Source organism: Bolinopsis microptera, chromosome 10 (assembly GCF_026151205.1).
Source record: "Bolinopsis microptera isolate Bmic1 chromosome 10, MBARI_Bmic_1.0, whole genome shotgun sequence".
NCBI classification, from domain to species: domain Eukaryota; kingdom Metazoa; phylum Ctenophora; class Tentaculata; order Lobata; family Bolinopsidae; genus Bolinopsis; species Bolinopsis microptera.
In genome coordinates, this window is record NC_087081.1 from 7097579 (window position 1) to 7119715 (window position 22137).

Below are 22137 nucleotides of genomic sequence, written 5' to 3' on the forward strand. Positions count from 1 at the left end.
TATTGATTTTTTTGAAGGGTTGTTTTTATATAGGGTCATTGCGACCGTTGAAGGCACAGAAAAAAATGTACTTGTGAAACAAGCGCGTCACGCAGTACGCATAGACTCATGGCTATGCGAATGCTCTGCGCATGTGTAAGGAGGAACTACATTCGATCTAATAAGAGTGTTAATCCTGTGCATTGGCCCGCTAATTTAATAACATTGTTTGGCTGTAATTTGGACCGACTATCCAAAATATGAAATAAATGCAAAAATGAACCTTTATTTGAAAAAAATGAACTCGAATATTTTTCGATTTGACAAATTCCCCGAACAAGTGGTGGTAGTATAAGTCATACCAGACAAAATTATTTCAATCGGGAACTCAGTGACTGAGCTATTAAGGCCAAAGTATGCCTAATGACTTTTGGCCAACCCTGTATATTGAATTTGAAAATCGTGTATATTTCAATGTAACCATATGTTTATTGTTTGTGCAACCTGACACTAAACTATTACTATCCTCAACAACGATCAGAAATGGTACCTTCATTGAACTCTGGTTTAAAACTTGGCGTGTGCATATTGGTTACATGTTTGGTTTTCTTGATGTTTGAACTAGCAAACGACAAAGGAAAAAGGGTGGAGATTTCTGACACAGGCTCCTATATGGTCAATTCGCCGATAATAAATATTTCTGTCAGTGAGGGTGTAGTTTCAGACACATCAGAGAAAGTGATTTCAACATTAACAAATTCAGATCAACTGTTCGAGTCAAAAGATAAGCCAAGTTTAAGTCATTCGGAACAGATATCAATTAAAAAGAACTTGATGTTTATAAGGACCCACAAGTGTGGAACTTCCACCTTAGTTGATGTTTTTTATCTTCGTGGAGTCAGAAAAAGGCTCAACTTTTTCATGGTTCCTTATGAGCGTGACATAAACACTTTAGATTACCGGTGAGTTTATAAAGTTAAACGCATGCAGGCATGTAAACTGTAAAGGAGAAGTAGAACTAATTGTTCAGTATTCAACAGTGATACATTATCACATATAATTACTTTACAAATTCATCTATGATATACCACCGTATATAAATTCTTCTCATTTGGTAAAGTTTCGAGGTATCGATACTTGAGAGGATACTCACAATATTGAAAGATAGGGAAAAAGGAGAAATATCCGTTTCTTTTTGCCTAGTATACACTACTATATGTGACAATTTGTTTGACTTGCATTTCACAATAGCTGCTGAGATTAGTTTCTTACTTCCTTTGTAACACGATCTTTACGTTCCCTCAATTTGAATACGTTAAACAATCGAAAAAGTTTGATTTACTACGTCGTACTCGACAAAAGGTTAAAATTAAGTTGGAATAATTTTGGTCATGACATTAACGATAATACCGTATATTTCAATTCCTTTTTCAGGAGCCTGCTACCACCAAGACCTGGATCAGTGTACAACATGCAGTGTCGACACATCATTTTCCAACCAGATGCTGAACACACGATAATGCCCAAAGAAACCTCTCTTTACTCTACTATTGTCAGATCTCCAGTGTCCCAGTTTAAGTCTGCTTTTAGCTTTTTTAGGAATGAGTTCAAAATGCGATTGGTATGTCATCGAATGTAAAAGCTTCGTCTTTTATTCCAGATTTTTAATCCTGTTCATCCAAATTCTCTATTCGTACCAAGTTAGGTTACAGAATATAAGTAATCGAATGGCTTATATAGATTTGCCCTAAAAAACAAGCCACAAGGGGGTTGGACGACTCCATTTGTCTCAGAACAATTCGTTTAATTGAAACTTTTGGCCATAAAGACTGGACAGTGGCAGTGACGTAACGTTGCCTGTTGGCGCCCCCCGTGTAATTTTAGTGTACAAAATGAAGATGTCCAAATATGTACAAAGAGATGTTCACTGCTAACTCTCCTTTACTTTTAGAAGTACGGTGACCTATCAATAGACGCGTTGATTGGACACTACTTGGACAAAATATCCGAACCAACAGAATACACTGCCCCTGCTATAAGCTTGAGTATCAATAGTGTGGCTAAAGACTTGGGATGGGACGCTTTTAACCGCAGGTAAATACATTTTATTTTTAGCCAGATTTCTGAAATCTGAAACCAATGATGTTTATTGAATAATCAATACATTTGGTAACCAGACTTCAGAAATCTGTAACCAATCATTAAAAACACTGGTTGCTGGAAAAAGGCCTTGTATTTATGTAAAAGTTGGTCCAGAATTTATGAAACATCGTTATTTTTGAAGAAAAAGGTGGTAATGTGAAATTGATATTTAATATTTTCATCGTATTGCAGAATGATGGAATCAACACTTCAAGAAAAGATAAACGCCTTTATAGAACATCTGGACCAAGAGATGGACTTTGTTATGATAACCGACAGAATGGACGAAAGTCTAATTATTCTTAAAGAATATCTTGGCTGGAATATGACTGACATTATGTATCTTAATTATAATGTCAGCCCAAAACCAAAAGTAACACTGTCAGAGGAAACTAAAGCCAGAATATTGAAATATCAAGTTATAGATGCTCAAATATTTGATCATTTTAACAAAACATTCGAGCTGCACCTCCATAGGGTAGGCAGAGAAAAAGTAGCATCTCAAGTCAATGAGTTTGTAGAAATGAGGGAATCTTTTGAAAACAAATGTCTAAACAAAAATAAGACTGTTAGTAATCCCAATGCATCAATCAAATGGGAGATAACAGAGTACGGTAAAAACATAAATGTGGCCTGCACATTTTTACAGAATAAACCTTCCTTATTGACTGAAGTCATTACACAGCTTCAGCTTTCCCAAGACTATACCATTCCTATCAAAGGACAAGAAACTGAGCCTTTCTTGATGCAAGATATTGTTTCTAAAATCCAACGGGACTATGATAATAATGAGGATCTAGTGTGATCGATCCGGTGAAATTAAGACAGTTTTGAAACACTGAGACAGTCTGAGTTCTTTAGCTTTGATCAGTATCTGATGAACGGTGCTAGAGCTTCCAAATTCATACTTTGACAGCTCTATGTTTTTCAGCATCTTTATTATTGACTGAAGTCATTACACAGCTTCAGCTTTCCCAAGACTATACCATTCCTATCAAAGGACAAGAAGCTGAGCCTTTCTTGATGCGAGATATCGTTTCTAAAATCCAACGGGACTATGATAATAATGAGGATCTAGTGTGATCGATCCGGTGAAATTAAGACAGTTTTGAAACACTGAGACAGTCTGAGTTCTTTAGCTTTGATGAGTATCTGATGAACGGTGCTACAGCTTCCAAATTCATACTTTGACAGCTCTATTTTTTTCAGCATCTTTATTACCAATTCGAGCAGCTTCAAAGCGTGGCTTCTCTGCCAATATAATATATTTTTTATTTATTTATAATAGTGTGATGTTTTAGTTGCAACTCAAATTTATAATTCTAGATAAAGTGGTTTGAGGTTACGTCATTAATCAAAATAAAGAAATGTGCCTATACCATTATATATAATAAGGTTTGATGCCAAACTCTGAAAATAATTGATGAAGGGGACTATTTTACGATTTTTATTTTTACAAAGGAAAGAAATGAAAGACAGTTCTAATGTTCTGTAGAATTCGAGTTTTTTACTTGAAAATGTGCATATTTACTGGAGCACGTTTATGCACATTGCACCTGAATTGTTGAGTTTTATTTTAAATTTTTCAGTTTTATTTTCAATTTTTATGATCGCCGCTATTATCGCTGATATTATTGTTAGTAGTACCGCTGCACATAACCAGTCCCTTCTGTTCGAAACATATCGATTCTTCCCACTTTACAATCTACAATCTACAACCTTGACAATCTGCATACTGAACATCATGCCTAAAAGAACAATCCCCCGCAGCGAACTTCCCTTTCTTCCAACTCTTCTAGATAAAATGCCCTTCTCCAAACTGCCTTCGAATGGTGTCGTACTTCGGAGGATCATGTTCGAACTGGAGCATCACCACGGAGCTGTGAGTCTAGCTGATGCTGCTTTAACCGTTAGGAAAGAGTTGGTGACGCTCTGGGAGTAATTAGGATACGGAGACATATTGAAGACGACCTTTACGATTGTAAAGCAGATCAAGTACCTTCATCAAGTCCCTTCATCAAGTCCCTTCATCAAGTCCCTTCATCAAGTCCCTTCATCTAAACTACAACTTCAAAATAGACTTGTATTACAAGTGTTACACCACTGAATTTGATACTGATTCACCGACTTGTTTTATAGTTATACCCTTTATTGTAACATTGAACATCGTTGTAGCAAACCTTCTCAATCTTCAATATCCCGAGATTTGAATATCTAAAACGCAACTTATATTAATTAATAGCGATAGTTAATACATTCAATCTAGTCGTTTATGATGAGATTTCACAAATCTGTCTGCTACGGATGCACAATATGTTTCTTGCTAGTTATATTCGGGTTCATATGTTTTTCTCTTGGGTCTTCTCAAGTTAACATACCATGTACACTGTACAGTAACAAGTAAGTGTCATTAAAATATCGTGTATTAAGTAATTGTATGTACTTTTAAAAGTCTTGTAGGATTTAAAAACTAAATTTTGCTTTCGCTGGCTTGTAGCTGCATTTCAGGAGTACACTTATAGCTTATAATAAATGAATACTGGTTTAGGAAAACATCCCGTGTTGTGCCCTCTATCACTATGGCCTTGCTAGCTCGATGTTTTAAAATGGAAATATTTATAAAGCTTTTCCAAGCCTATTTAAACAAAAGTCAGAATCCAAATATTTATTGTCAATATTGAATTCAGAACGACCAAAAGCTTGAAACCTCCCTTGCGTCTCTACCCCAAACTGAGGAGTTTATCCAAACTGACCAATTGTGTCCTACTCCTATAATATATTTTATAAGTTTTACAATTCTAAACTTAATATCTGGTGTAAATTTGGGGTAGATATTTACGATCGTGTTATCAAAATATTTGATTAGGAATGTGTAGAACTAGACTGTTGATATGTTGGAGTAGTTCATATTTGTTTGTCCTTCATATATCGTTTTTATTAATTTGGACCTTGAATCTTGAGTGTAATGTGCCTTTTCTCTTCGGCTCACGCTTCCCGCGTGTGGTTGTACCTGGAACCTAGATTGAGTTCCTATTTTCACCTTATTTGAGATATTTCGTGCGTGTCGTTGGTGAGATGAGTTGTTGTATTAGTACTATTTAGTTGACCTAGTTTATATTCTTATTTTATTTTACCCTTTTCAGTTTTTAGATGATTTATTTTATTTGCATGCTCATGTTATAATAGTGTTTGAAGCATTGTTGCGTTTTGGGGCTTTGTAATATTATGACGGCATTGCTTTGAATTTGAATTTCTGATAATATTGATTTTCAGTGCTATGTAACCTAGCAGTAACGTTGTAAAGGACTTTGAGGGGGTCTGTAGTCCCCCCGCATAGTATGTTTGTGTTTCACTGATTTGTAAACTGAAGACGTAAATATATATAACACAGAGTGAGATATTGTGATATTTTGACCCTAATATATAACTATAAGATTTTAACGAGTTAATTTTGTAAATGTAATACTAATACCACAACCATTTGTTGCATAAACGTTACATCATAATTATAAAGTGTAAATTATAACGCTTGGGATCCACAGTACACGCCGAACAAATGTTTTATTCAGAGAGTTCGCGGGAGAAAACGAACGAAAGTTGGAATGGATACAGTCACAATGTAATAACAACACTGTCAGATCTGAACAGCTGAACTTTCTGTCGAACGCTGGAGTGCTTAGCGCGTCCTCGTGACGTCCGCCCAAATCACGATTTAAAAAGGCAAGGTATAGAAAACTTTAACTGTACTATGTACAGACTTTGTAAGTCTATAAATATCAAAATTTTGAATATATGTTCGATTTGTCGGACTTTAGTTTGAGATTGTCTTGTACACTCAATTTAATTTTCCGTTTTCGATTTCGACTTTCAATTTTTCAGCAAATCTTTCATCCAGTGTCCAAGGCAGCGTCCTCAAACGTGTTTGCAGCGACTATTTTGATGACGAAACATATCAGGATAACAGATAAACATATTAAAATGAAGCACTTCGAATGAGGCTTTAAACAATTAGAGGATTTCAAAGAAAAGGTTAGTGGGTACGGACGATTTCTGAATGATGTTTAGCCTTAGGAGTTGCATATCTTTGTTGGACTTAATTCCGGGGATCAAAATACCGAAAGAATCCCGAAATTTAGTATCATAATAATTTAATTATGACTCCCTAATGTAAATATGAAATAGTGCATTCATTTTCGTAACGCTGATTTCTCTTGGGGATCCTCCGCCTAAAGACAAGAAACGATTTTTAGTCGTGCTTACTGGGCGGCGCTCAGGTTGTCATTCCGCCTAATCTCCATGATTATGAGCATAAATATAATAGTCCAGGTAAAGTCGTGCACTGAATTTGATAAGAAGACGGCAGCTTTATTTTATTTAACAGTGACAATGATAGAAATGAAGGGATTGCAAAGTTGAAATGTTTGTTAAAATTCTGCCGTTATAACGTCATCAATACGTTCACAATCACAGTCAATACGTTCACATTTCACCTCCTAGTAATAGTATAACTAAATTTGTTAACTGCATCTCTTCCCTCTTATTCACTTCCTATCCACCTGCTCCTTTGAAATGATTGCATAAGGTACGATCAGCTTGTATTTCAATCTGCCTAAGTAACAGTGTCTTGTTCGTTATTGAACCTATATTGTTTATCTACATTAGGTAGAGTTAGTGGATTATTTCATCATTTTGAGTCATAATTTTATCATTCATAAATGTATGTATGATAAAATATATATGTTTTCTTTTATTTTGTTCTACGGTAAATTTTCATATTTTAAACATGATGTCATGATATGTAGAGGGAAGGGAATTTGGTTGACTTCAAAGCAAGAGTAGTCTAGTAGTACTAGTACATAATATATAGCACTTTTTTATATAACGTATAGTAATTAGTATATACTAGTAAACGATGCTTAAAAAGATAAGGGCTAATAAGTTTATGGATTATTGAAAACTTGTCTCCAGGACTTCGTTGAAGTCGCGATATTCGATACCCATAAAGTAACGTCGCCAACCAACTACTAGCAAATGTGGGGGTGACCATACTCATAGCTTAAGCAACGTGTACTTTCAATTTCTGGTGACGTGTCAGTATTTACACTTTTTGCTGCCCATCACCCATAAATGCAAAGTTGTGTTCATTTTAATAGATTAATTTAAGTTTGTTATTTGCTTTACATTGCTCCAACCAGAGCCGCCTCTCGCTTGCAGTAGCGCGAGACCGCCGAAGGCACAGGATCTATTTTACTTATGAAACAAGCGCGTCACGCAGTACGCATCGGCATAGACTCATGGCTATGCGAATGTTACCTGGTCACCTCAGGCTATTATGTAACAACAATAGAGATTCGGCGGAATGACAGGCTGAGCGCGGCCCAGTAATGCGAATGCTCTACACATGTGTAACTGTAAGGAGGAACTACATTGAATCTAATAAGAGTGTTAATCCTGTGTATTGGCCCGCTAATTTAATTTTAATAACATTGTTTGTGGTTTGGCTGTAATTTGGAACAACTATCCAAAATATCAAATAAATGCGAAAATGAACCTTAATTTGAAAAAAATGAACTCGAATATTTTTCGATTGGACAAATTCCCCGAACCAGTGGTGGTAGAAAGTCATACCAGAAATAATTATTTCAATTGGACACTCAGTGACTGAGCTATTAAGGCCAACGTATGCCCAATGACTTTTGGCCCACCCTGCATCAGCATAGTGCATATTGAATTTGAAAATCATGTATATTTCTATGTAACCATATGTTTATTTTGTTTATGCAACCTGACAGTAAAATACTGCTATCCTCAGCAACAATCAGAAATGGTACCTTCACTGAACTCTGGTTTAAAACTTGGCGTGTGCATATTGGTTACATGTTTGGTTTTCTTGATGTTTGAACTAGCAAACGACAAAGGAAAAAGGGTGGAGATTTCTGACATAGGCTCCTATATGGTCAATTCGCCGATAATAAATATTTCTGTCAGTGAGGGTGTAGTTTCAGACACATCAGAGAACGTGATTTCAACATTAACAAATTCAGATCAACTGTTCGAGTCAAAAGATATAAAGCCAAGTTTAAGTCATTCGGAACAGATATCAATTAAAAATAACTTGATGTTTATAAAGACCCACAAGTGTGGAACTTCCACCGTAACTGATGTTTTTTATCTTCGTGGAGTCAGAAAAAGGCTCAACTTTGTGTTGGTTCCTTATAAAACTGACATAAACACCGTTGTAGATTACCGGTGAGTTTATACAGTTATAAAGTTAAACGCATGCAGTCATGTAAACATGCAGGCATGTTGTAGATTACCGGTAAGTTTATCCAGTTATAAAGTTAAACGCATGCAGGCATGTAAACATGCAGGCATGTTGTAGATTACCGGTGAGTTTATACAATTATAAAGTTAAACGCATGCAGGCATGTAAAGGAGAACTAATTGTTCAGTGTTCAACAGTGATACATTATCAGTTATCACGTAGAATTACTTTACAAATTCATCTATGATATATCATATATATATATACCACCATCATATTTATATACCACCATATAGAGTTTCTTGTCATTTGATAAAGTTTCGAGGTATCGAGACTTGAGAGGATACTCACAATATTGAAAGATAGGGAAAAAGGAGAAATATCTGTTCCTTTTTGCCTAGTATACGTTACTACATGTGACATGATTTGTTTGACTTGCATTTCACAATAGCTGCTGAGACAGCTTCTTACTTCATTTGTTGACGGTCAGATAGGCCAACAAATGACTTGCGACTAAAAAAGAATCTTTACGCCTGTCTTAAAGTTTCTCCTTAGAACCAAAAATTAGCACATTCCTACTGCGATCTTCTTCCGATACAACGTTCTGAACGACTTTCTTCAAGTTTTCTGCCGTGAAAATGGAGGCAGAACTGGGGGAATGTTTTGACTTAAGCTTGAACAGTATTCTCTACAGCGGTTTTAACAGTTCTAGCTGGACTGAACCTAGCTCTTTAGTCTTAATGTGCAAAAGTTCAATTGCATGTTGTAACTGAATTACTGATTTCTGATTTCTGAGAATTAATCATGTCATTTTTCATTTCCTCTATTTTTGTTATCGCTTTTAGGAAAAGATCCAACAACAACAACCAAGATCATTAGCAGCATCACTCAGCAAACCTGCAAAATTGCCCATTTATTCACTAGACCACGTTGAAGAGTCTTAGTCCACATTTCCCATAATGTACTGAGAGTTGTATACTCGGCAATTCGGTAATCTGCCGATGCACATCTGGGGCACACCTCAGGCACACCTCGGGCACAAACTCGGGCACACCTCGGGCACAAACTCGGGCACACCTGGGGCACATCTCGGGCAGAAAGCACACCTCGGGCACACCTCGGGCAGAACCACCTGGGGCACACCTCGGGCACACCTCGGGCACATCTCGGGCAAAAGTCGGGCATGGTAATTGGGAAACCTTGGGAAAAGAACCTGGGCACACCCGGGGCACACCTCGGGTATATATCGGGCAAAAAGCACAACTCGGGCAAAACCACCTGAGGCACGGTCATTCGGGCAATATGAATTATGGCTGGGCTACTAACCTCACAATGATATCATTTATTACCTACTTATATTTGCGATAGTATTATACTATCGCAATATAATATATATGAGCCAGAGCAATATAATTTTCAGATACACAATTTTAACTTTGGTTATAATATCTATTGATTAACGAACAAGTGAAAAACACGATTGAACTGTACATAACTGTACATAATAATTTCATTAAACTGTAAGCAATATATTACATAATCAATCGGTATATTTACAAAACTATTAAACACATTCTAATCAAAAATTCTACGCATCAACTGCGGGAGCTCCTGGTTAAAATATCTTCTGACGGAAGGGCCGGAGCGGGTCAGGTGGTTCCTACTCAGCCAGATGAATTCAACGAGGGCTGAGGAGTCTCTTCGCGTCCTGCCGTGTCCTCGTAGCATGTGCCTCTTGGCGTGAAACCACATGCCCTCACATGTATTCGTATACTCAATACCGTATACTCAATACTGTATAGCACCAACACTGTTGAGAGTTCGGCGCTTACTGAACTTTGTTGTTCAGCTAAGGTTAAAATAATGATACTCGTCTTCTACCTTTTGGAATTTAATACGTATCTAAAGTTCAGGAGATCAACGCTTACTCGATCTTTACCTACCCTCAATTTGAATACATTAAACAATCAAAAAAGTTTGATTTGCTACGTCGTACTTGACAAAAGGTTAAAATTAAGTTGGAATAATTTTGGTCATGACATAAACGATAATACCTTATATTTTAATTCCTTTTTTCAGGCACCTGCTACCTCCAAGACCTGGATCAGTGTACAACATGCAGTGTGTACACGGAATTTTCCAACCAGACGCTGAACACACGATAATGCCCAAAGAAACCTCTCTTTACTCTACTATTGTCAGATCTCCAGTGTCCCAGTTTAAGTCTGCTTTTAGCTTTTTTAGGAACGAGGACAAAATGCGAATGGTATGTCATCGAATGTAAAAGCTTCTTTTTTTAGTCCAGATTTTTAATCCCGTTCATCCAAATTCTCTATTCGTACCAAGTTAGGTTACAGAATATAAGTAATCGAATAGCTGATATAAATTTGCCCTAACAAAACAAGCGAGTCAATATATTTATGAACAAGCCACAAGGGGGTTGGACGACTCCATTTGTCTCAGAACAATTCGTTTCATTGGAACTTTGGACCAAAAAGACTAGTCAGTGGCGTAACGCCGAAAATGCGCCCCCTGTTGACGCCCTCTCCCCTTTTGGCGCTCCTCCCTATAACTGAACAAATTAGGTGATTTAAGAATTAAAAGATACGCCGGTAAAATCTCTAAAAAAGTGTGTTTCTACTTTCTAGAGTAAAACGCGCAGTTTTGCTAGTACCTCAGTTAAGTTTTTCAAAATTGTCCCACATTCAAACAACAATTTGGTGTACATTTAAATGAAGATGTTTAAATATGTACAAAAAGATGTTCACTGCTAACTCTCCTTTAGAAGTACGGTGACCTATCAATAGACGCGTTGATTGGACACTACTTGGACAAAATATCCGAACCTACAGAATACACTGCCCCTGTTATAAGCGGGTGTATCAACAGTGTGGCTAAAGACTTGGGATGGGACGCTTTTAAGCGCAGGTAAATACATTTTATTTTTAGCCAGATTTCTAAAATCTGAAACCAATGATGTTTACTGAATAATCAGTACATTTGGTAACCAGACTTCTGAAATCTGTAACCAATCATTAAAAACACCGATTGCTGGAAAAAGGCCTTGTATTTATGTAAAAGTTGGTCCAGAATTTATGAAACATCTTTATTTTTGAAGAAAAAGGTGGTAATGTGAAATTGATATTTAATATTTTCATTGTATTGCAGAATGTTGGAATCAACACTTCAAGAGAAGATAAACGCCTTTATAGAACATCTGGACCAAGAGATGGACTTTGTTATGATAACCGACAGAATGGACGAAAGTCTTATCATTCTTAAAGAATATCTTGGCTGGAATATGACTGACATTTTGTATCTAAATCGTAATGTCAGTTCAAAGCCAAAAGTGACACTGTCAGAGGAAACTAAAGCCAGAATATTGAAATATCAAGTTATAGATGCTCAAATATTTGATCATTTTAACAAATCATTCGAGCTGCACCTCCATAGGGTAGGCAGAGAAAAAGTAGCATCTCAAGTCAATGAGTTTGTAAAGATGAGGGAATCTTTTGAAAACAAATGTTTAAACAAAGATAAGAATATTAATAATCCCAATGCATCACTCAGATGGGAGATAACAGAGTACGGTAGTAACATAAATGTGGCCTGCACATTTTTACAGAATAAACCTTTAGTAATGACTAAAATCATTACACAGCTTCAGCTTTCCCAAGACTATACCATTCCTATCAAAGGACAAGAAGAGCCTTTCTTGATGCGAGATATCGTTTCTAAAATCCAACAGGACTATGATAATAATGAGGATCTAGTGTGATCGATCTGGTGAAATTAAGACAGTTTTGAAACACTGAGACAGTCTGAGTTCTTTAGCTTTGATCAGTATCTGATGGACGGTGCTAAAGCTTCCAAATGATACTTTGACATGACAGCTTTATGTTTTTCAGCAGCTTTATTTCCAATTCGAGCAGCTTCGAAGCGTGGCTTCTCTGCCAATATAGTATATTTTTTATTTATTTATGATAGTGTGATGTTTAAGTTGCAACTCAAATTTATAATTCTAGATAAAGTGGTTTGAGGTTTCGTCATATTAAATAAAATAAGAAGTTATTATATTAGACGGGAATGCATCTTCAGATCCATTAGTATTACTGTTCATAAACTTAATATACACGTTGTAATTGTATAGAAAACCGAGTTCTCTTGGTATTTAGTGTATGCTAGTCAAGCTCTAGTCACGAAGCACGAACGGCAGGGCGTACCGTAAGGTAGAAATGAAACGAGTATATTAAAATGGATAATTAATTAAAAGGAAAAGTAATACAAAGTGAACGTCAACAGATAAAAACTTCCAAGTGTTCGCTCAAATCGATTAACGTGATTATAGATCACACGACGTGTCTAATCACAGCTGGTAGTGCTCAGTAAGACTGGCTACCGTTAATTCGAATCCCTTAAAGTGATTAAGGGGCAACTAAGAAGTGAGTTCTCCACATCCGGCTCTCCGGGTATACTCTCAAAACTTCGTCACGCCTCACTGCGTGACGGCACAACGCATCTGCTTGTACCACGTGACACGCCGTCTCGCCAATGAGCACTCCACTAGCAGTCACGCTGTGGTCGCGAGGACCAACCACAGGCCTGGCTGTAAGTCAGGTGCAAAGGGAGCGGACGGCTCGTTTCAGACAGTTAGTCTGACAGTAGTTCTGCCAGCCAACCGACTTACACTCAAAATGTGTAACTCCCAAATACGAACATATAAAAACATTGGTTATTATATACCCGGAAATACATACTAAATTCTACGTCCCTTAAACGTTATACTAGAACTAAGATATTCTAAAAGATATCTCTAAATACCATATTACAACATCTCTACCCAAACATTTTTTTCGAATATTTTAAAACAATAAAATAATCGCCCTTTTCAAAATTTAAATTTCAATGCTTCCACGCATCAAAAGTCCAAAACTTAAAAATAGGTCAAGTTTCAAAATATAAAACACGGCCCTAACCCTGTGCATTAAATTTAAATCCTCAAAATACTAAAATTAAAACTAAAATTGACTTCCAAAAATCTTTCAAAACTTTCCAATACTTCCTTTTCGCACCAAGTTGTATAGTCCTTGGTGTTGAGTCTTCATCAATTGATAGAGATGTATCTGATATCTGAATCTCTAAAACGTCCTTGACAAGCAAACAAAGAAGTCAAAATAAATTCGAAAGTATCTACGTTTCCACCACTAAAGCAGCCCTGAGCGAGTCGTGTTGCGAGTAAAGATCCTAATATCCCTATCAGTACTGTTCTGAAAGATACACGTGTTATACCTAAGTAAGGTACTAAATCACTGCTAAGTACTAAATGGAAAGTTCTAGCTAAGTGCGTAAGATATTACTGTACTGAGACTAGATTCCAAAGTAAGTGTACTCCCTGTCAGGGCTTCTTCCCGTCTTCTACTGGCTCAAATACCTCAAGAGATCCTTGACCACACTAACTTTCTCGTACCCCAAACGGTCGGGTTGTCTCCGCTCCTCAGGTCTCCTAGTGTTATATCTACGCTCCTCCCTCGGAGGGCTCTGTCTTCTTAGATCCACAGGAGAAAGCGATCCTGTTGTGTCAATGTCGTGCCCCACTGAATCATATGACATAGAACTGCTATGACCCATCGTTCCTTCACCAACAACCGGACTCGATGATCTTCTATCGGCCGATCTCTCTCTAGCTGGAGTGAAGAATTCTGCAGAATTATCAACTGTTTCTACACTATCGCCTGAGGGAATGTTATGTGTGAGAGGTGTTACAGTACTAAAACTAGGATTAGTAGAATTCGTATCTAGTTGTGCAGGACTATTCACAACCCTAGGAGTAGAACTTAAACTAGGTTGTTTATAAATGCTAGCTGCACCATCCTTCTCCAGACGAAACTTCTTCGGATGAACCTCTCTTCTCCTTGCTACAACTGGTGCTCTTCTCAGTTGAAAATCTGTCTCCTCTTCACTATCACTATCGGAATAGACTACATCTCGCCTTGATGAGTCCGTCTTTAACTCGGCTTCACTGCTAACAATTTTAGGCAATGTAAAGCTAGTCTCTAGTTTCTCAGAAAACTTGTTCCTGACATATCTCTTTAACTTTCCAATGTTAAACACCTTCTTCTCTCCATCAGGCAAATCTAAACAGTACAAGTGATCGTTTATCTTCTTAGAGATCTTATACGGGCCAACCCAACGAGGACCGAACTTGTGCTTTGGACAATTTATCAAAACAAAAGCTTCCTCACCTTCCTCAAAGAATGGTCCCTTAACGTGCTTATCGTGATATCTCTGTGCATAGCAAAAATCACGCTCAGCTTGGACCCTCACCTTCCTGGTGATAAACTTGAGATTCTTGTACAGCTCGTATGCTTCAACATCAAACTCATTCTCCTTCATAGGCTCTAGCTCGAAATCCTTACGATTCTCAGCTAGCAGGCTTAAAGGTGTGTTTAACTCACGACCAAATACCAACCTGTTGCTAGAATAACCTGTGTGCCGATTCCGCAACGAGTTAAGTACAAAGACTACTCTAGATAACCAAAGATCCCAGTCCTGGTGTTAGGGACGTGTGTAGTACCTCAGAACTAGAAGTTAAGTTGAACCCCAGTATGCTGCGTTAGTAGTAATTAGATTTGTAAATATGTGGATTAAAATGGTAAATAAACCATGTAAATTTGCAAATATTCACCGTAACATAAAGTGTCATAAAGATGAATTAGGTGAGAACTTATATGATTAAGATGAATTAAGTGATCATTTATATGATTAAGATCTGATTGGAGAGATTTGCAGAGCACTGCAGCCATTGGTCAGAAAGGACATCTAGTTTTATTAGAATTATTTATAACGAAATTATTGTATTAATAGAGTTATTGAATTCATCAATTAGTGGAACGGTATTTTAACCAGTTTTAAAAACCTGTATTTGTATTATTAAACCTGTTTGTTTGTAATAACCTGTTTGCAATAACTTGTTTGTTTGCAACTCTCCTGGATAACGCGTGGACCGCCTCTTCCACTGGAGCTCCTCTTCCACAGAACACCTAGACTACAAAAGATGAACACACAAGATTCTCACTGCCGTCTGCCTTTAGCCTTTTCCCGAACGCCTCTCCTATGATTGGTTTTCCCTACACGGCCCGGGATGTTAGTATGCTGCGCTCTCTCCCACGTCACTAGTTTCATAAATAGGTTTGTAGTCCTTTATTTTAAATCATTGACCTTAGTATTTTGTTCCTAAGACCGTATCAATATCATGCATAATTAGGTTAAGATTAAATCCATGAGTTCAAGTTCTGTATATAATATGCGGGTAAAATACTTATCCGTTATTCTCACCAGATTTTCCTAACGTCATGCCAGATCATTGTAATTGGTTCCCGTCGCTTCTGTTGAATTCCTGATAGGCTAGGAAGTTTGTTCCTCGAGGTAGAGCTTTTATAATTATTAAACCATTAATTAGATGTTGTTCATTGCAATGTTATTTCCAATTATTGATTCACATTGTTCGTAATACTAAAGTCATTCCCGATAGGTTAGTAATTAAATTCTAATAGGTTTATACATTCCTAGGTAATATTGTGGTGAGCCTATCCTACCTGTTTGCTTGTCCTAACCTTAGCAGCACCTACATTATTACCTCGTAAGTCATTTGAGCATTTATTGATAAGTTCTTACATATTTAGTATTCTACAGTTCACTCTAATTTAACTTTATCTTGTTTAATTTTATCCTAGTTAGTATATTATTGTCTTTAATTAATCCGTCATTTGCTAATAATTTGTCCCTTTCTAGGACATTCCCCTCCCACGGATTCTGCCCTCGTTGGCAGCATTGAAGGAACGTAGCCATGATATAGCAGCTACCTGTCCATCGTCCAGAGAGAGAGTCAGCCAGCCCGTTATAATACACACCAGTTCCCATTGATCACCCAGCTACCCAACTGATTTAGGGTAACGGACTTTACCATGAGATTGAACACTTATTTTATGTACGATTGGATTGGTCTTGCATTATTTTACAATCTTATTCACTTGTTTTAATTGGTTATCTTCCAGATATAAATTCATCTAAAAGTTCGAAGTTAAAACTCTAGACATAATTTCCCCTAAAAGTTCGAAGTCCATAATTATAACATAAATTCCTGTCATAAATCTACCATTGTACACTGAGAGTTTGGGTTTGAACTATGCCCTGAGTGAGTCTCAAGCCGGGAGGTATTCCATAATATCGGAACCTGAATATCCATACTCTAGTTAAAAGGAGCCCATTATACGTAGTTAAATTAATACCATCACAATTTAATGAAATATAATAAATAAATAATCTCTAGAAGTCATGGAAAATTGGAGCAGTAAATAGGCCGTTAAGTAAGTTGTCGTGCTAAAATCCGAGTACGCCTCTTAACAATGTAGCCCTAATGCGGCTCTCTCTGTACAAATTTTGGTAGCAAAATTTCAAAAATCTGGAAGAGACGCCAAACTTTAGTTTGCTTGTTTTTCTTGTTAGTGCACCGTTAGTGCAATTTGTTTATTTACATTGATAGTAGTTGTTGCAGCCATCACCATAGAATGATGAAGCCACAACTGAGAAGTTTTGATGATGAGATAATGGTTTAGTGTAGAAGTGGAAAAGAATTTATAAGATATTGTGGGGTAGATATAATGATGATGATATTTGGGCAAGAGGGATATGATGATGAGAATTGGGAAGAGATTTGGTAAATGAGATGAAGATGTGATGATATTGAGTAGTCATAGATATGATGATGATGTGAAAGGGAAAGTGGTGATAAATACCATAGGTAATATACGGCCGTATAATTAGGTAAAGATGGGAATGATGAGAGGAGATGTATGATAAAGTTGAGAAGATTACGGGATATTATGAGATGTTGAAATGTGAGACAAGTATATTATGGGGAGATATATTAAACTGCAGTATAAACTATTAGCCGGCTAAAGGGATACGGGGTTCAGAAGATGTTGTGAAGTTAATGGGAGGAGGTGCTATAATGGTTGTTGACAAGGCGTTAGTTTTGATAAGTAGATGGGCTTCTTATCTGTTATTTGGGTGTTGTGATACCGCCAAATGCGCGCTTGGTGGTTAGAAACACTTCAGATCCAGTGACGACCCTTCGAACTTTGAAACTAAGATTGGCAACATGATTTAGCGTAATAGGGTATGCGGACGTGAAGAAGAGAAGATATTTGAATTATGATGAGACAGAGGGAGATTTGATAAAGGATTTGTTGTTTAGAAATAAAGATGATTAGTATAATAGGGTATGCGGATGTGAAGATGGGGAAGATGAATTCAGATGTGACGAGATGATACGAGTAATATGAGATTTGATAAAGGGTATATTGGTTAAAGTTGGCATAGTTTGAAATACGTTGGGAGATAAGGGATACAAATTTTATTGGATGCAGGGTATTTTAAGTTGTGAGTGTTGGCTGGTGGCTGCACAGTTATTAATGCAAATTGATTGTTTACTGCATCAGGCAGTATTATTATTTTTTATCTTGAAGTTTCCGCAGAATACTGAGACAGGTTCAGCAGCTGCAGTAATTCAAGTATTATACAGAGCGTGAAGAAGAATAACGCCTGTCTTTTAGTTACGAACAAAGTTGAGAGAACTTTAAGGTCAGATGTTTTAGCGAGAATAAATAAGTTAGAATATTGTTTTTTTTAGCAGCAAACCCTTTTGTGCTGTGTTTTAAATTGTGTAACTATAAGTAGATTCGGCTGATCGAAGTATAGCCGCTAGCTGTAAGAGAGTTCAAAGTCAAAGTAATTTTAGTTTTGGGTCAAGGGTTTGTGGTATAGAAAGTTTATCTGTCGTAAACATGTACATTGTACAATCATTATTTCATAATACGATAGTGCCAATATCAGTGCCAGACTTAGAGAAACACCTGAGCGTGGGAAGAGGGATGAGCTCCTTATAATCCCAGTGCCCAACAGGGGGAGGCGAATCCGCGAGGATCCGGGGACACGTTAAACAATTCTATAGTGCTGGAGAGGAAACTGAAGGCTCCTGTGTCTAACGAAGTGTGAATTAACACACTGCCTTGGTACCCTCTAGTCGGCCGTGTTTTCGGGCTACCTGGTGTTCAGTACCTGGAGCTTGTCACCCCCAGGACTGGACATACGTCCCCAGGCAAGTGGAACACGGTGGTACGTGGACGACAGTCCACACCTAGCTAGTATCTTATCTTTTTGAACCCCACAAAGGTGGAAAATTACCCAGAAAGGGAGTAAATAAAAATTTGGAAGATAAGATCTAGTGAACAGGCAAGGCAAGAGAAAACGGTCAAAGTTCATAGTTGTGACAGCTAAGTCCTCTATGGGTCAGACCGTCGGTGGAACCTAGGAGTGCCAATCCCACTTACTGGTCATCCATCGCTACAGACTGGGTCCCTTGCCGGTAGGTTCACATATGCGTAACATCCTTTTATGTAAAAGGTTGCGTGATCTGCTCAATGTACAGTCGGGCCTACATAAGCTAAAAGCGACTTGGTCTTTAGGATCGTCCAGTTAGTAAGCGAATGTAGCTGTTGTGATCAAGGGGATTAAAAAGTGAACCTTGGGAAGCAATGGGCAGTTCTTTAAACTGCGGAAATGGGGTCAGCTCAGACTGCGCCTGGTTACACATAATGATTAAGTAAGAATAAATAAGTAAGTAAGGGTGCATAAAAATTAAAAGTTATGATTGAATAGAAGCAGTTGTAATGTAACAGGAGGTCGAAGACCAGAAGTGCGAAGTATAGCCGCTGGTTGTAAGAAATTTCAAAGTCAAAGTAAATTATAGATGGGGTCAAGCTTTTGTGGTATAGGAAGTTTATCTGTCGTAAAAGGGGTATGTATACTTCTTTACCTTTTTCTCTAAAAAAAATTTTTTTAATAAATTTATTGAATCTTGTGGCAACAAGTCTGTATAGCATGACACACCAACATTTATACCAGATTCCTGGAAATCCTTTAATTCCTGGTAATGGCATTAGTGGCTCTAAATTTCTTAGAATTTCTGAATTTCTGAGGTGTTAATGAGTTGATTGACTCCACAAAATTTACAAATACCGAGACTCACGCACCTAAATTCAATGTGGTTGATTGTCCACTAACTGTTAATAGTGCAACTAATAACCAGTTGCCTCATATTCTAGTAACTATCGAGTATATTAAGTTTTATGAAGCCTTATGCACAAGGAGTTAGAGATTTGTTTTTTTTAAAGATAGTTAGTTATTTTAATGTACGATTTTTTTAGATAAAAAGAAAGGGTCATTATTTTAAAAGAAAGAGCTTAAATTATAGATGGGTTTGTTATGACGGGGACGTCCTAAAATCGATCGGGGACATGTTAGGGACGTGTGTAGTACCTCAGAACTAGAAGTTAAGTTGAACCCCAGTATGCTGCGTTAGTAGTAATTAGATTTGTAAATATGTGGATTAAAATGGTAAATAAACCATGTAAATTTGCAAATATTCACCGTAACATAAAGTGTCATAAAGATGAATTAGGTGAGAACTTATATGATTAAGATGAATTAAGTGATCATTTATATGATTAAGATCTGATTGGAGAGATTTGCAGAGCACTGCAGCCATTGGTCAGAAAGGACATCTAGTGTTATTAGAATTATTTATAACGAAATTATTGGATTAATAGAGTTATTGAATCATCAATTAGTGGAACGGTATTTTAACCAGTTTTAAAAACCTGTATTTGTATTATTAAACCTGTTTGTTTGCAATAACCTGTTTGCAATAACCTGTTTGTTTGCAACTCTCCTGGATAACGCGTGGACCGCCTCTTCCACTGGAGCTCCTCTTCCACAGAACACCTAGACTACAAAAGATGAACACACAAGATTCTCACTGCCGTAGCTGCCGTCTGCCTTTAGCCTTTTCCCGAACGCCTCTCCTATGATTGGTTTTCCCTACACGGCCCGGGTGTTAGTATGCTGCGCTCTCTCCCATGTCACTAGTTTCATAAATAGGTTTGTAATCCTTTATTTTAAATGATTGACCTTAGTATTTTGTTCCTAAGACCGTATCAATATCATGCATAATTAGGTTAAGATTAAATCCACGAGTTCAAGTTCTGTATATAATATGCGGGTAAAATACTTATCCGTTATTCTCACCAGATTTTCCTAACGTCATGCCAGATAATTGTAATTGGTTCCCGTCGCTTCTGTTGAATTCCTGATAGGCTAGGAAGTTTGTTCCTCGAGGTAGAGCTTTTATAATTATTAAACTATTAATTAGATGTTGTTCATTGCAATGTTAATTCCAATTATTGATTCACATTGTTCGTAATACTAAAGTCATTCCCGATTGGTTAGTAATTAAATTCTAATAGGTTTATACCTTCCTAGGTAATATTGTGGTGAGCCTATCCTACCTGGTTGCTTGTCCTAACCTTAGCAGCACCTACATTATTACCTCGTAAGTCATTTGAGCATTTATTGATAAGTTCTTACATATTTAGTATTCTACAGTTCATTCTAATTTAACTTTATCTTGTTTAATTTTATCCTAGTTAGTATATTATTGTCTTTAATTAATCCGTCATTTGCTAATAATTTGTCCCTTTCTAGGACATTCCCCTCCCACGGATTCTGCCCTCGTTGGCAGCATTGAAGGAACGTAGCCATGATATAGCAGCTACCTGTCCATCGTCCAGAGAGAGAGTCAGCCAGCCCGTTATGATACACACCAGTTCCCATTGATCACCCAGCTACCCAACTGATTTAGGGTAACGGACTTTACCATGAGATTGAACACTTACTTTATGTACGATTGGATTGGTCTTGCATTATTTTACAATTTGTATTTACTTGTTTCAATTGGTTATCTTCCAGATATAAATTCATCTAAAAGTTCGAAGTTAAAACTCTAGACATAATTTCCCCTAAAAGTTCGAAGTCCATAATTATAACATAAATTCCTGTCATAAATCTACCATTGTACACTGAGAGTTTGGGTTTGAACTATGCCCTGAGTGAGTCTCAAGCCGGGAGGTATTCCATAATATCGGAACCTGAATATCCATACTCTAGTTAAAAGGAGCCCATTATACGTAGTTAAATTAATACCATCACAATTTAATGAAATATAATAAATAAATAATCTCTAGAAGTCATGGAAAATTGGAGCAGTAAATAGGCCGTTAAGTAAGTTGTCGTGCTAAAATCCGAGTACGCCTCTTAACACCTGGTATCGTCCCGGTGGTAAGCTGGTTCTCAGTGCAGTATTCAACCGACGGTTCGCTCTTTCAACTCTTCCAGTACTTCGAGAAACGTATGGTTGGCCATGAATGTATTTGCAATCTAGGGCTTGAGCTATGGTCTCGAAATAATTAGCTCTAAAACCCGGATGATTATCAGCCATCATGAATCTAGGCTGGCCAAAACGATCAATCCAAAACCTACGAATCAAGGACACGCTCTCCTTAGCTGTCTGGGTCTTAGTAGGAATAGCTACCACATAATTTGACCAACAATCAGTTATAGTCAAAATATACTTATAACCTCTAGGTGTAGCCCCAACCTTCTCAGGAACTATATGATCGAAACAAATTGCTGAGTTAAATGAGTGGAACAATATGTGCTTGAGGGGTGCCTTATTGTATGCCTGAGGTGGCTTACTTGCTGCACACTTGCAACATGCTGCGATCCACAATTTGAAACATTCACCCATTTTCGGCCAGTAGAAATGTCGTTTACAGACTTCAAGACAATTTTCT

At 37.2% G+C, this 22137-nt stretch overlaps 2 protein-coding genes and 2 long non-coding RNA genes across 6 annotated transcripts; all 4 read left to right on the plus strand.

Annotated features, from left to right (window-relative positions):
- Positions 1–524: 524 nt before the first annotated feature.
- On the plus strand, positions 525–3599 carry LOC134821922 (galactosylceramide sulfotransferase-like). The gene is made up of 4 exons (XM_063832751.1): positions 525–941; positions 1414–1600; positions 1931–2073; positions 2314–3599. The coding sequence occupies exons 1-4, from the start codon at positions 592–594 to the stop codon at positions 2924–2926; spliced, it is 1293 nt and encodes a 430-aa protein (XP_063688821.1). The 5' UTR covers positions 525–591; the 3' UTR covers positions 2927–3599.
- Positions 3600–7947: 4348 nt separating this feature from the next.
- Positions 7948–12409, plus strand: LOC134822117 (galactosylceramide sulfotransferase-like). Its single transcript, XM_063833012.1, has 4 exons — positions 7948–8370; positions 10466–10652; positions 11172–11314; positions 11555–12409. The coding sequence occupies exons 1-4, from the start codon at positions 8015–8017 to the stop codon at positions 12162–12164; spliced, it is 1296 nt and encodes a 431-aa protein (XP_063689082.1). The 5' UTR covers positions 7948–8014; the 3' UTR covers positions 12165–12409.
- A 2911-nt stretch (positions 12410–15320) lies between these two features.
- Positions 15321–18402, plus strand: LOC134821883 (uncharacterized). Of its 3 annotated transcripts, XR_010161074.1 has the most exons (6): positions 15321–15574; positions 15725–15811; positions 15956–16025; positions 16178–16335; positions 17923–18191; positions 18306–18402. It is a non-coding gene; the product is annotated as an uncharacterized LOC134821883 (long non-coding RNA). The 3 variants fall into 3 exon arrangements; XR_010161073.1 differs by lacking the exon at positions 18306–18402 and having other exon boundaries at positions 15338–15574; positions 17923–18277; XR_010161072.1 differs by lacking the exons at positions 17923–18191; positions 18306–18402 and having other exon boundaries at positions 15330–15574; positions 16178–16400.
- Positions 18403–20255: 1853 nt separating this feature from the next.
- Positions 20256–21224, plus strand: LOC134821968 (uncharacterized). The gene is made up of 4 exons (XR_010161093.1): positions 20256–20386; positions 20537–20623; positions 20768–20837; positions 20990–21224. It is a non-coding gene; the product is annotated as an uncharacterized LOC134821968 (long non-coding RNA).
- The last annotated feature ends 913 nt before the right edge of the window (positions 21225–22137 follow it).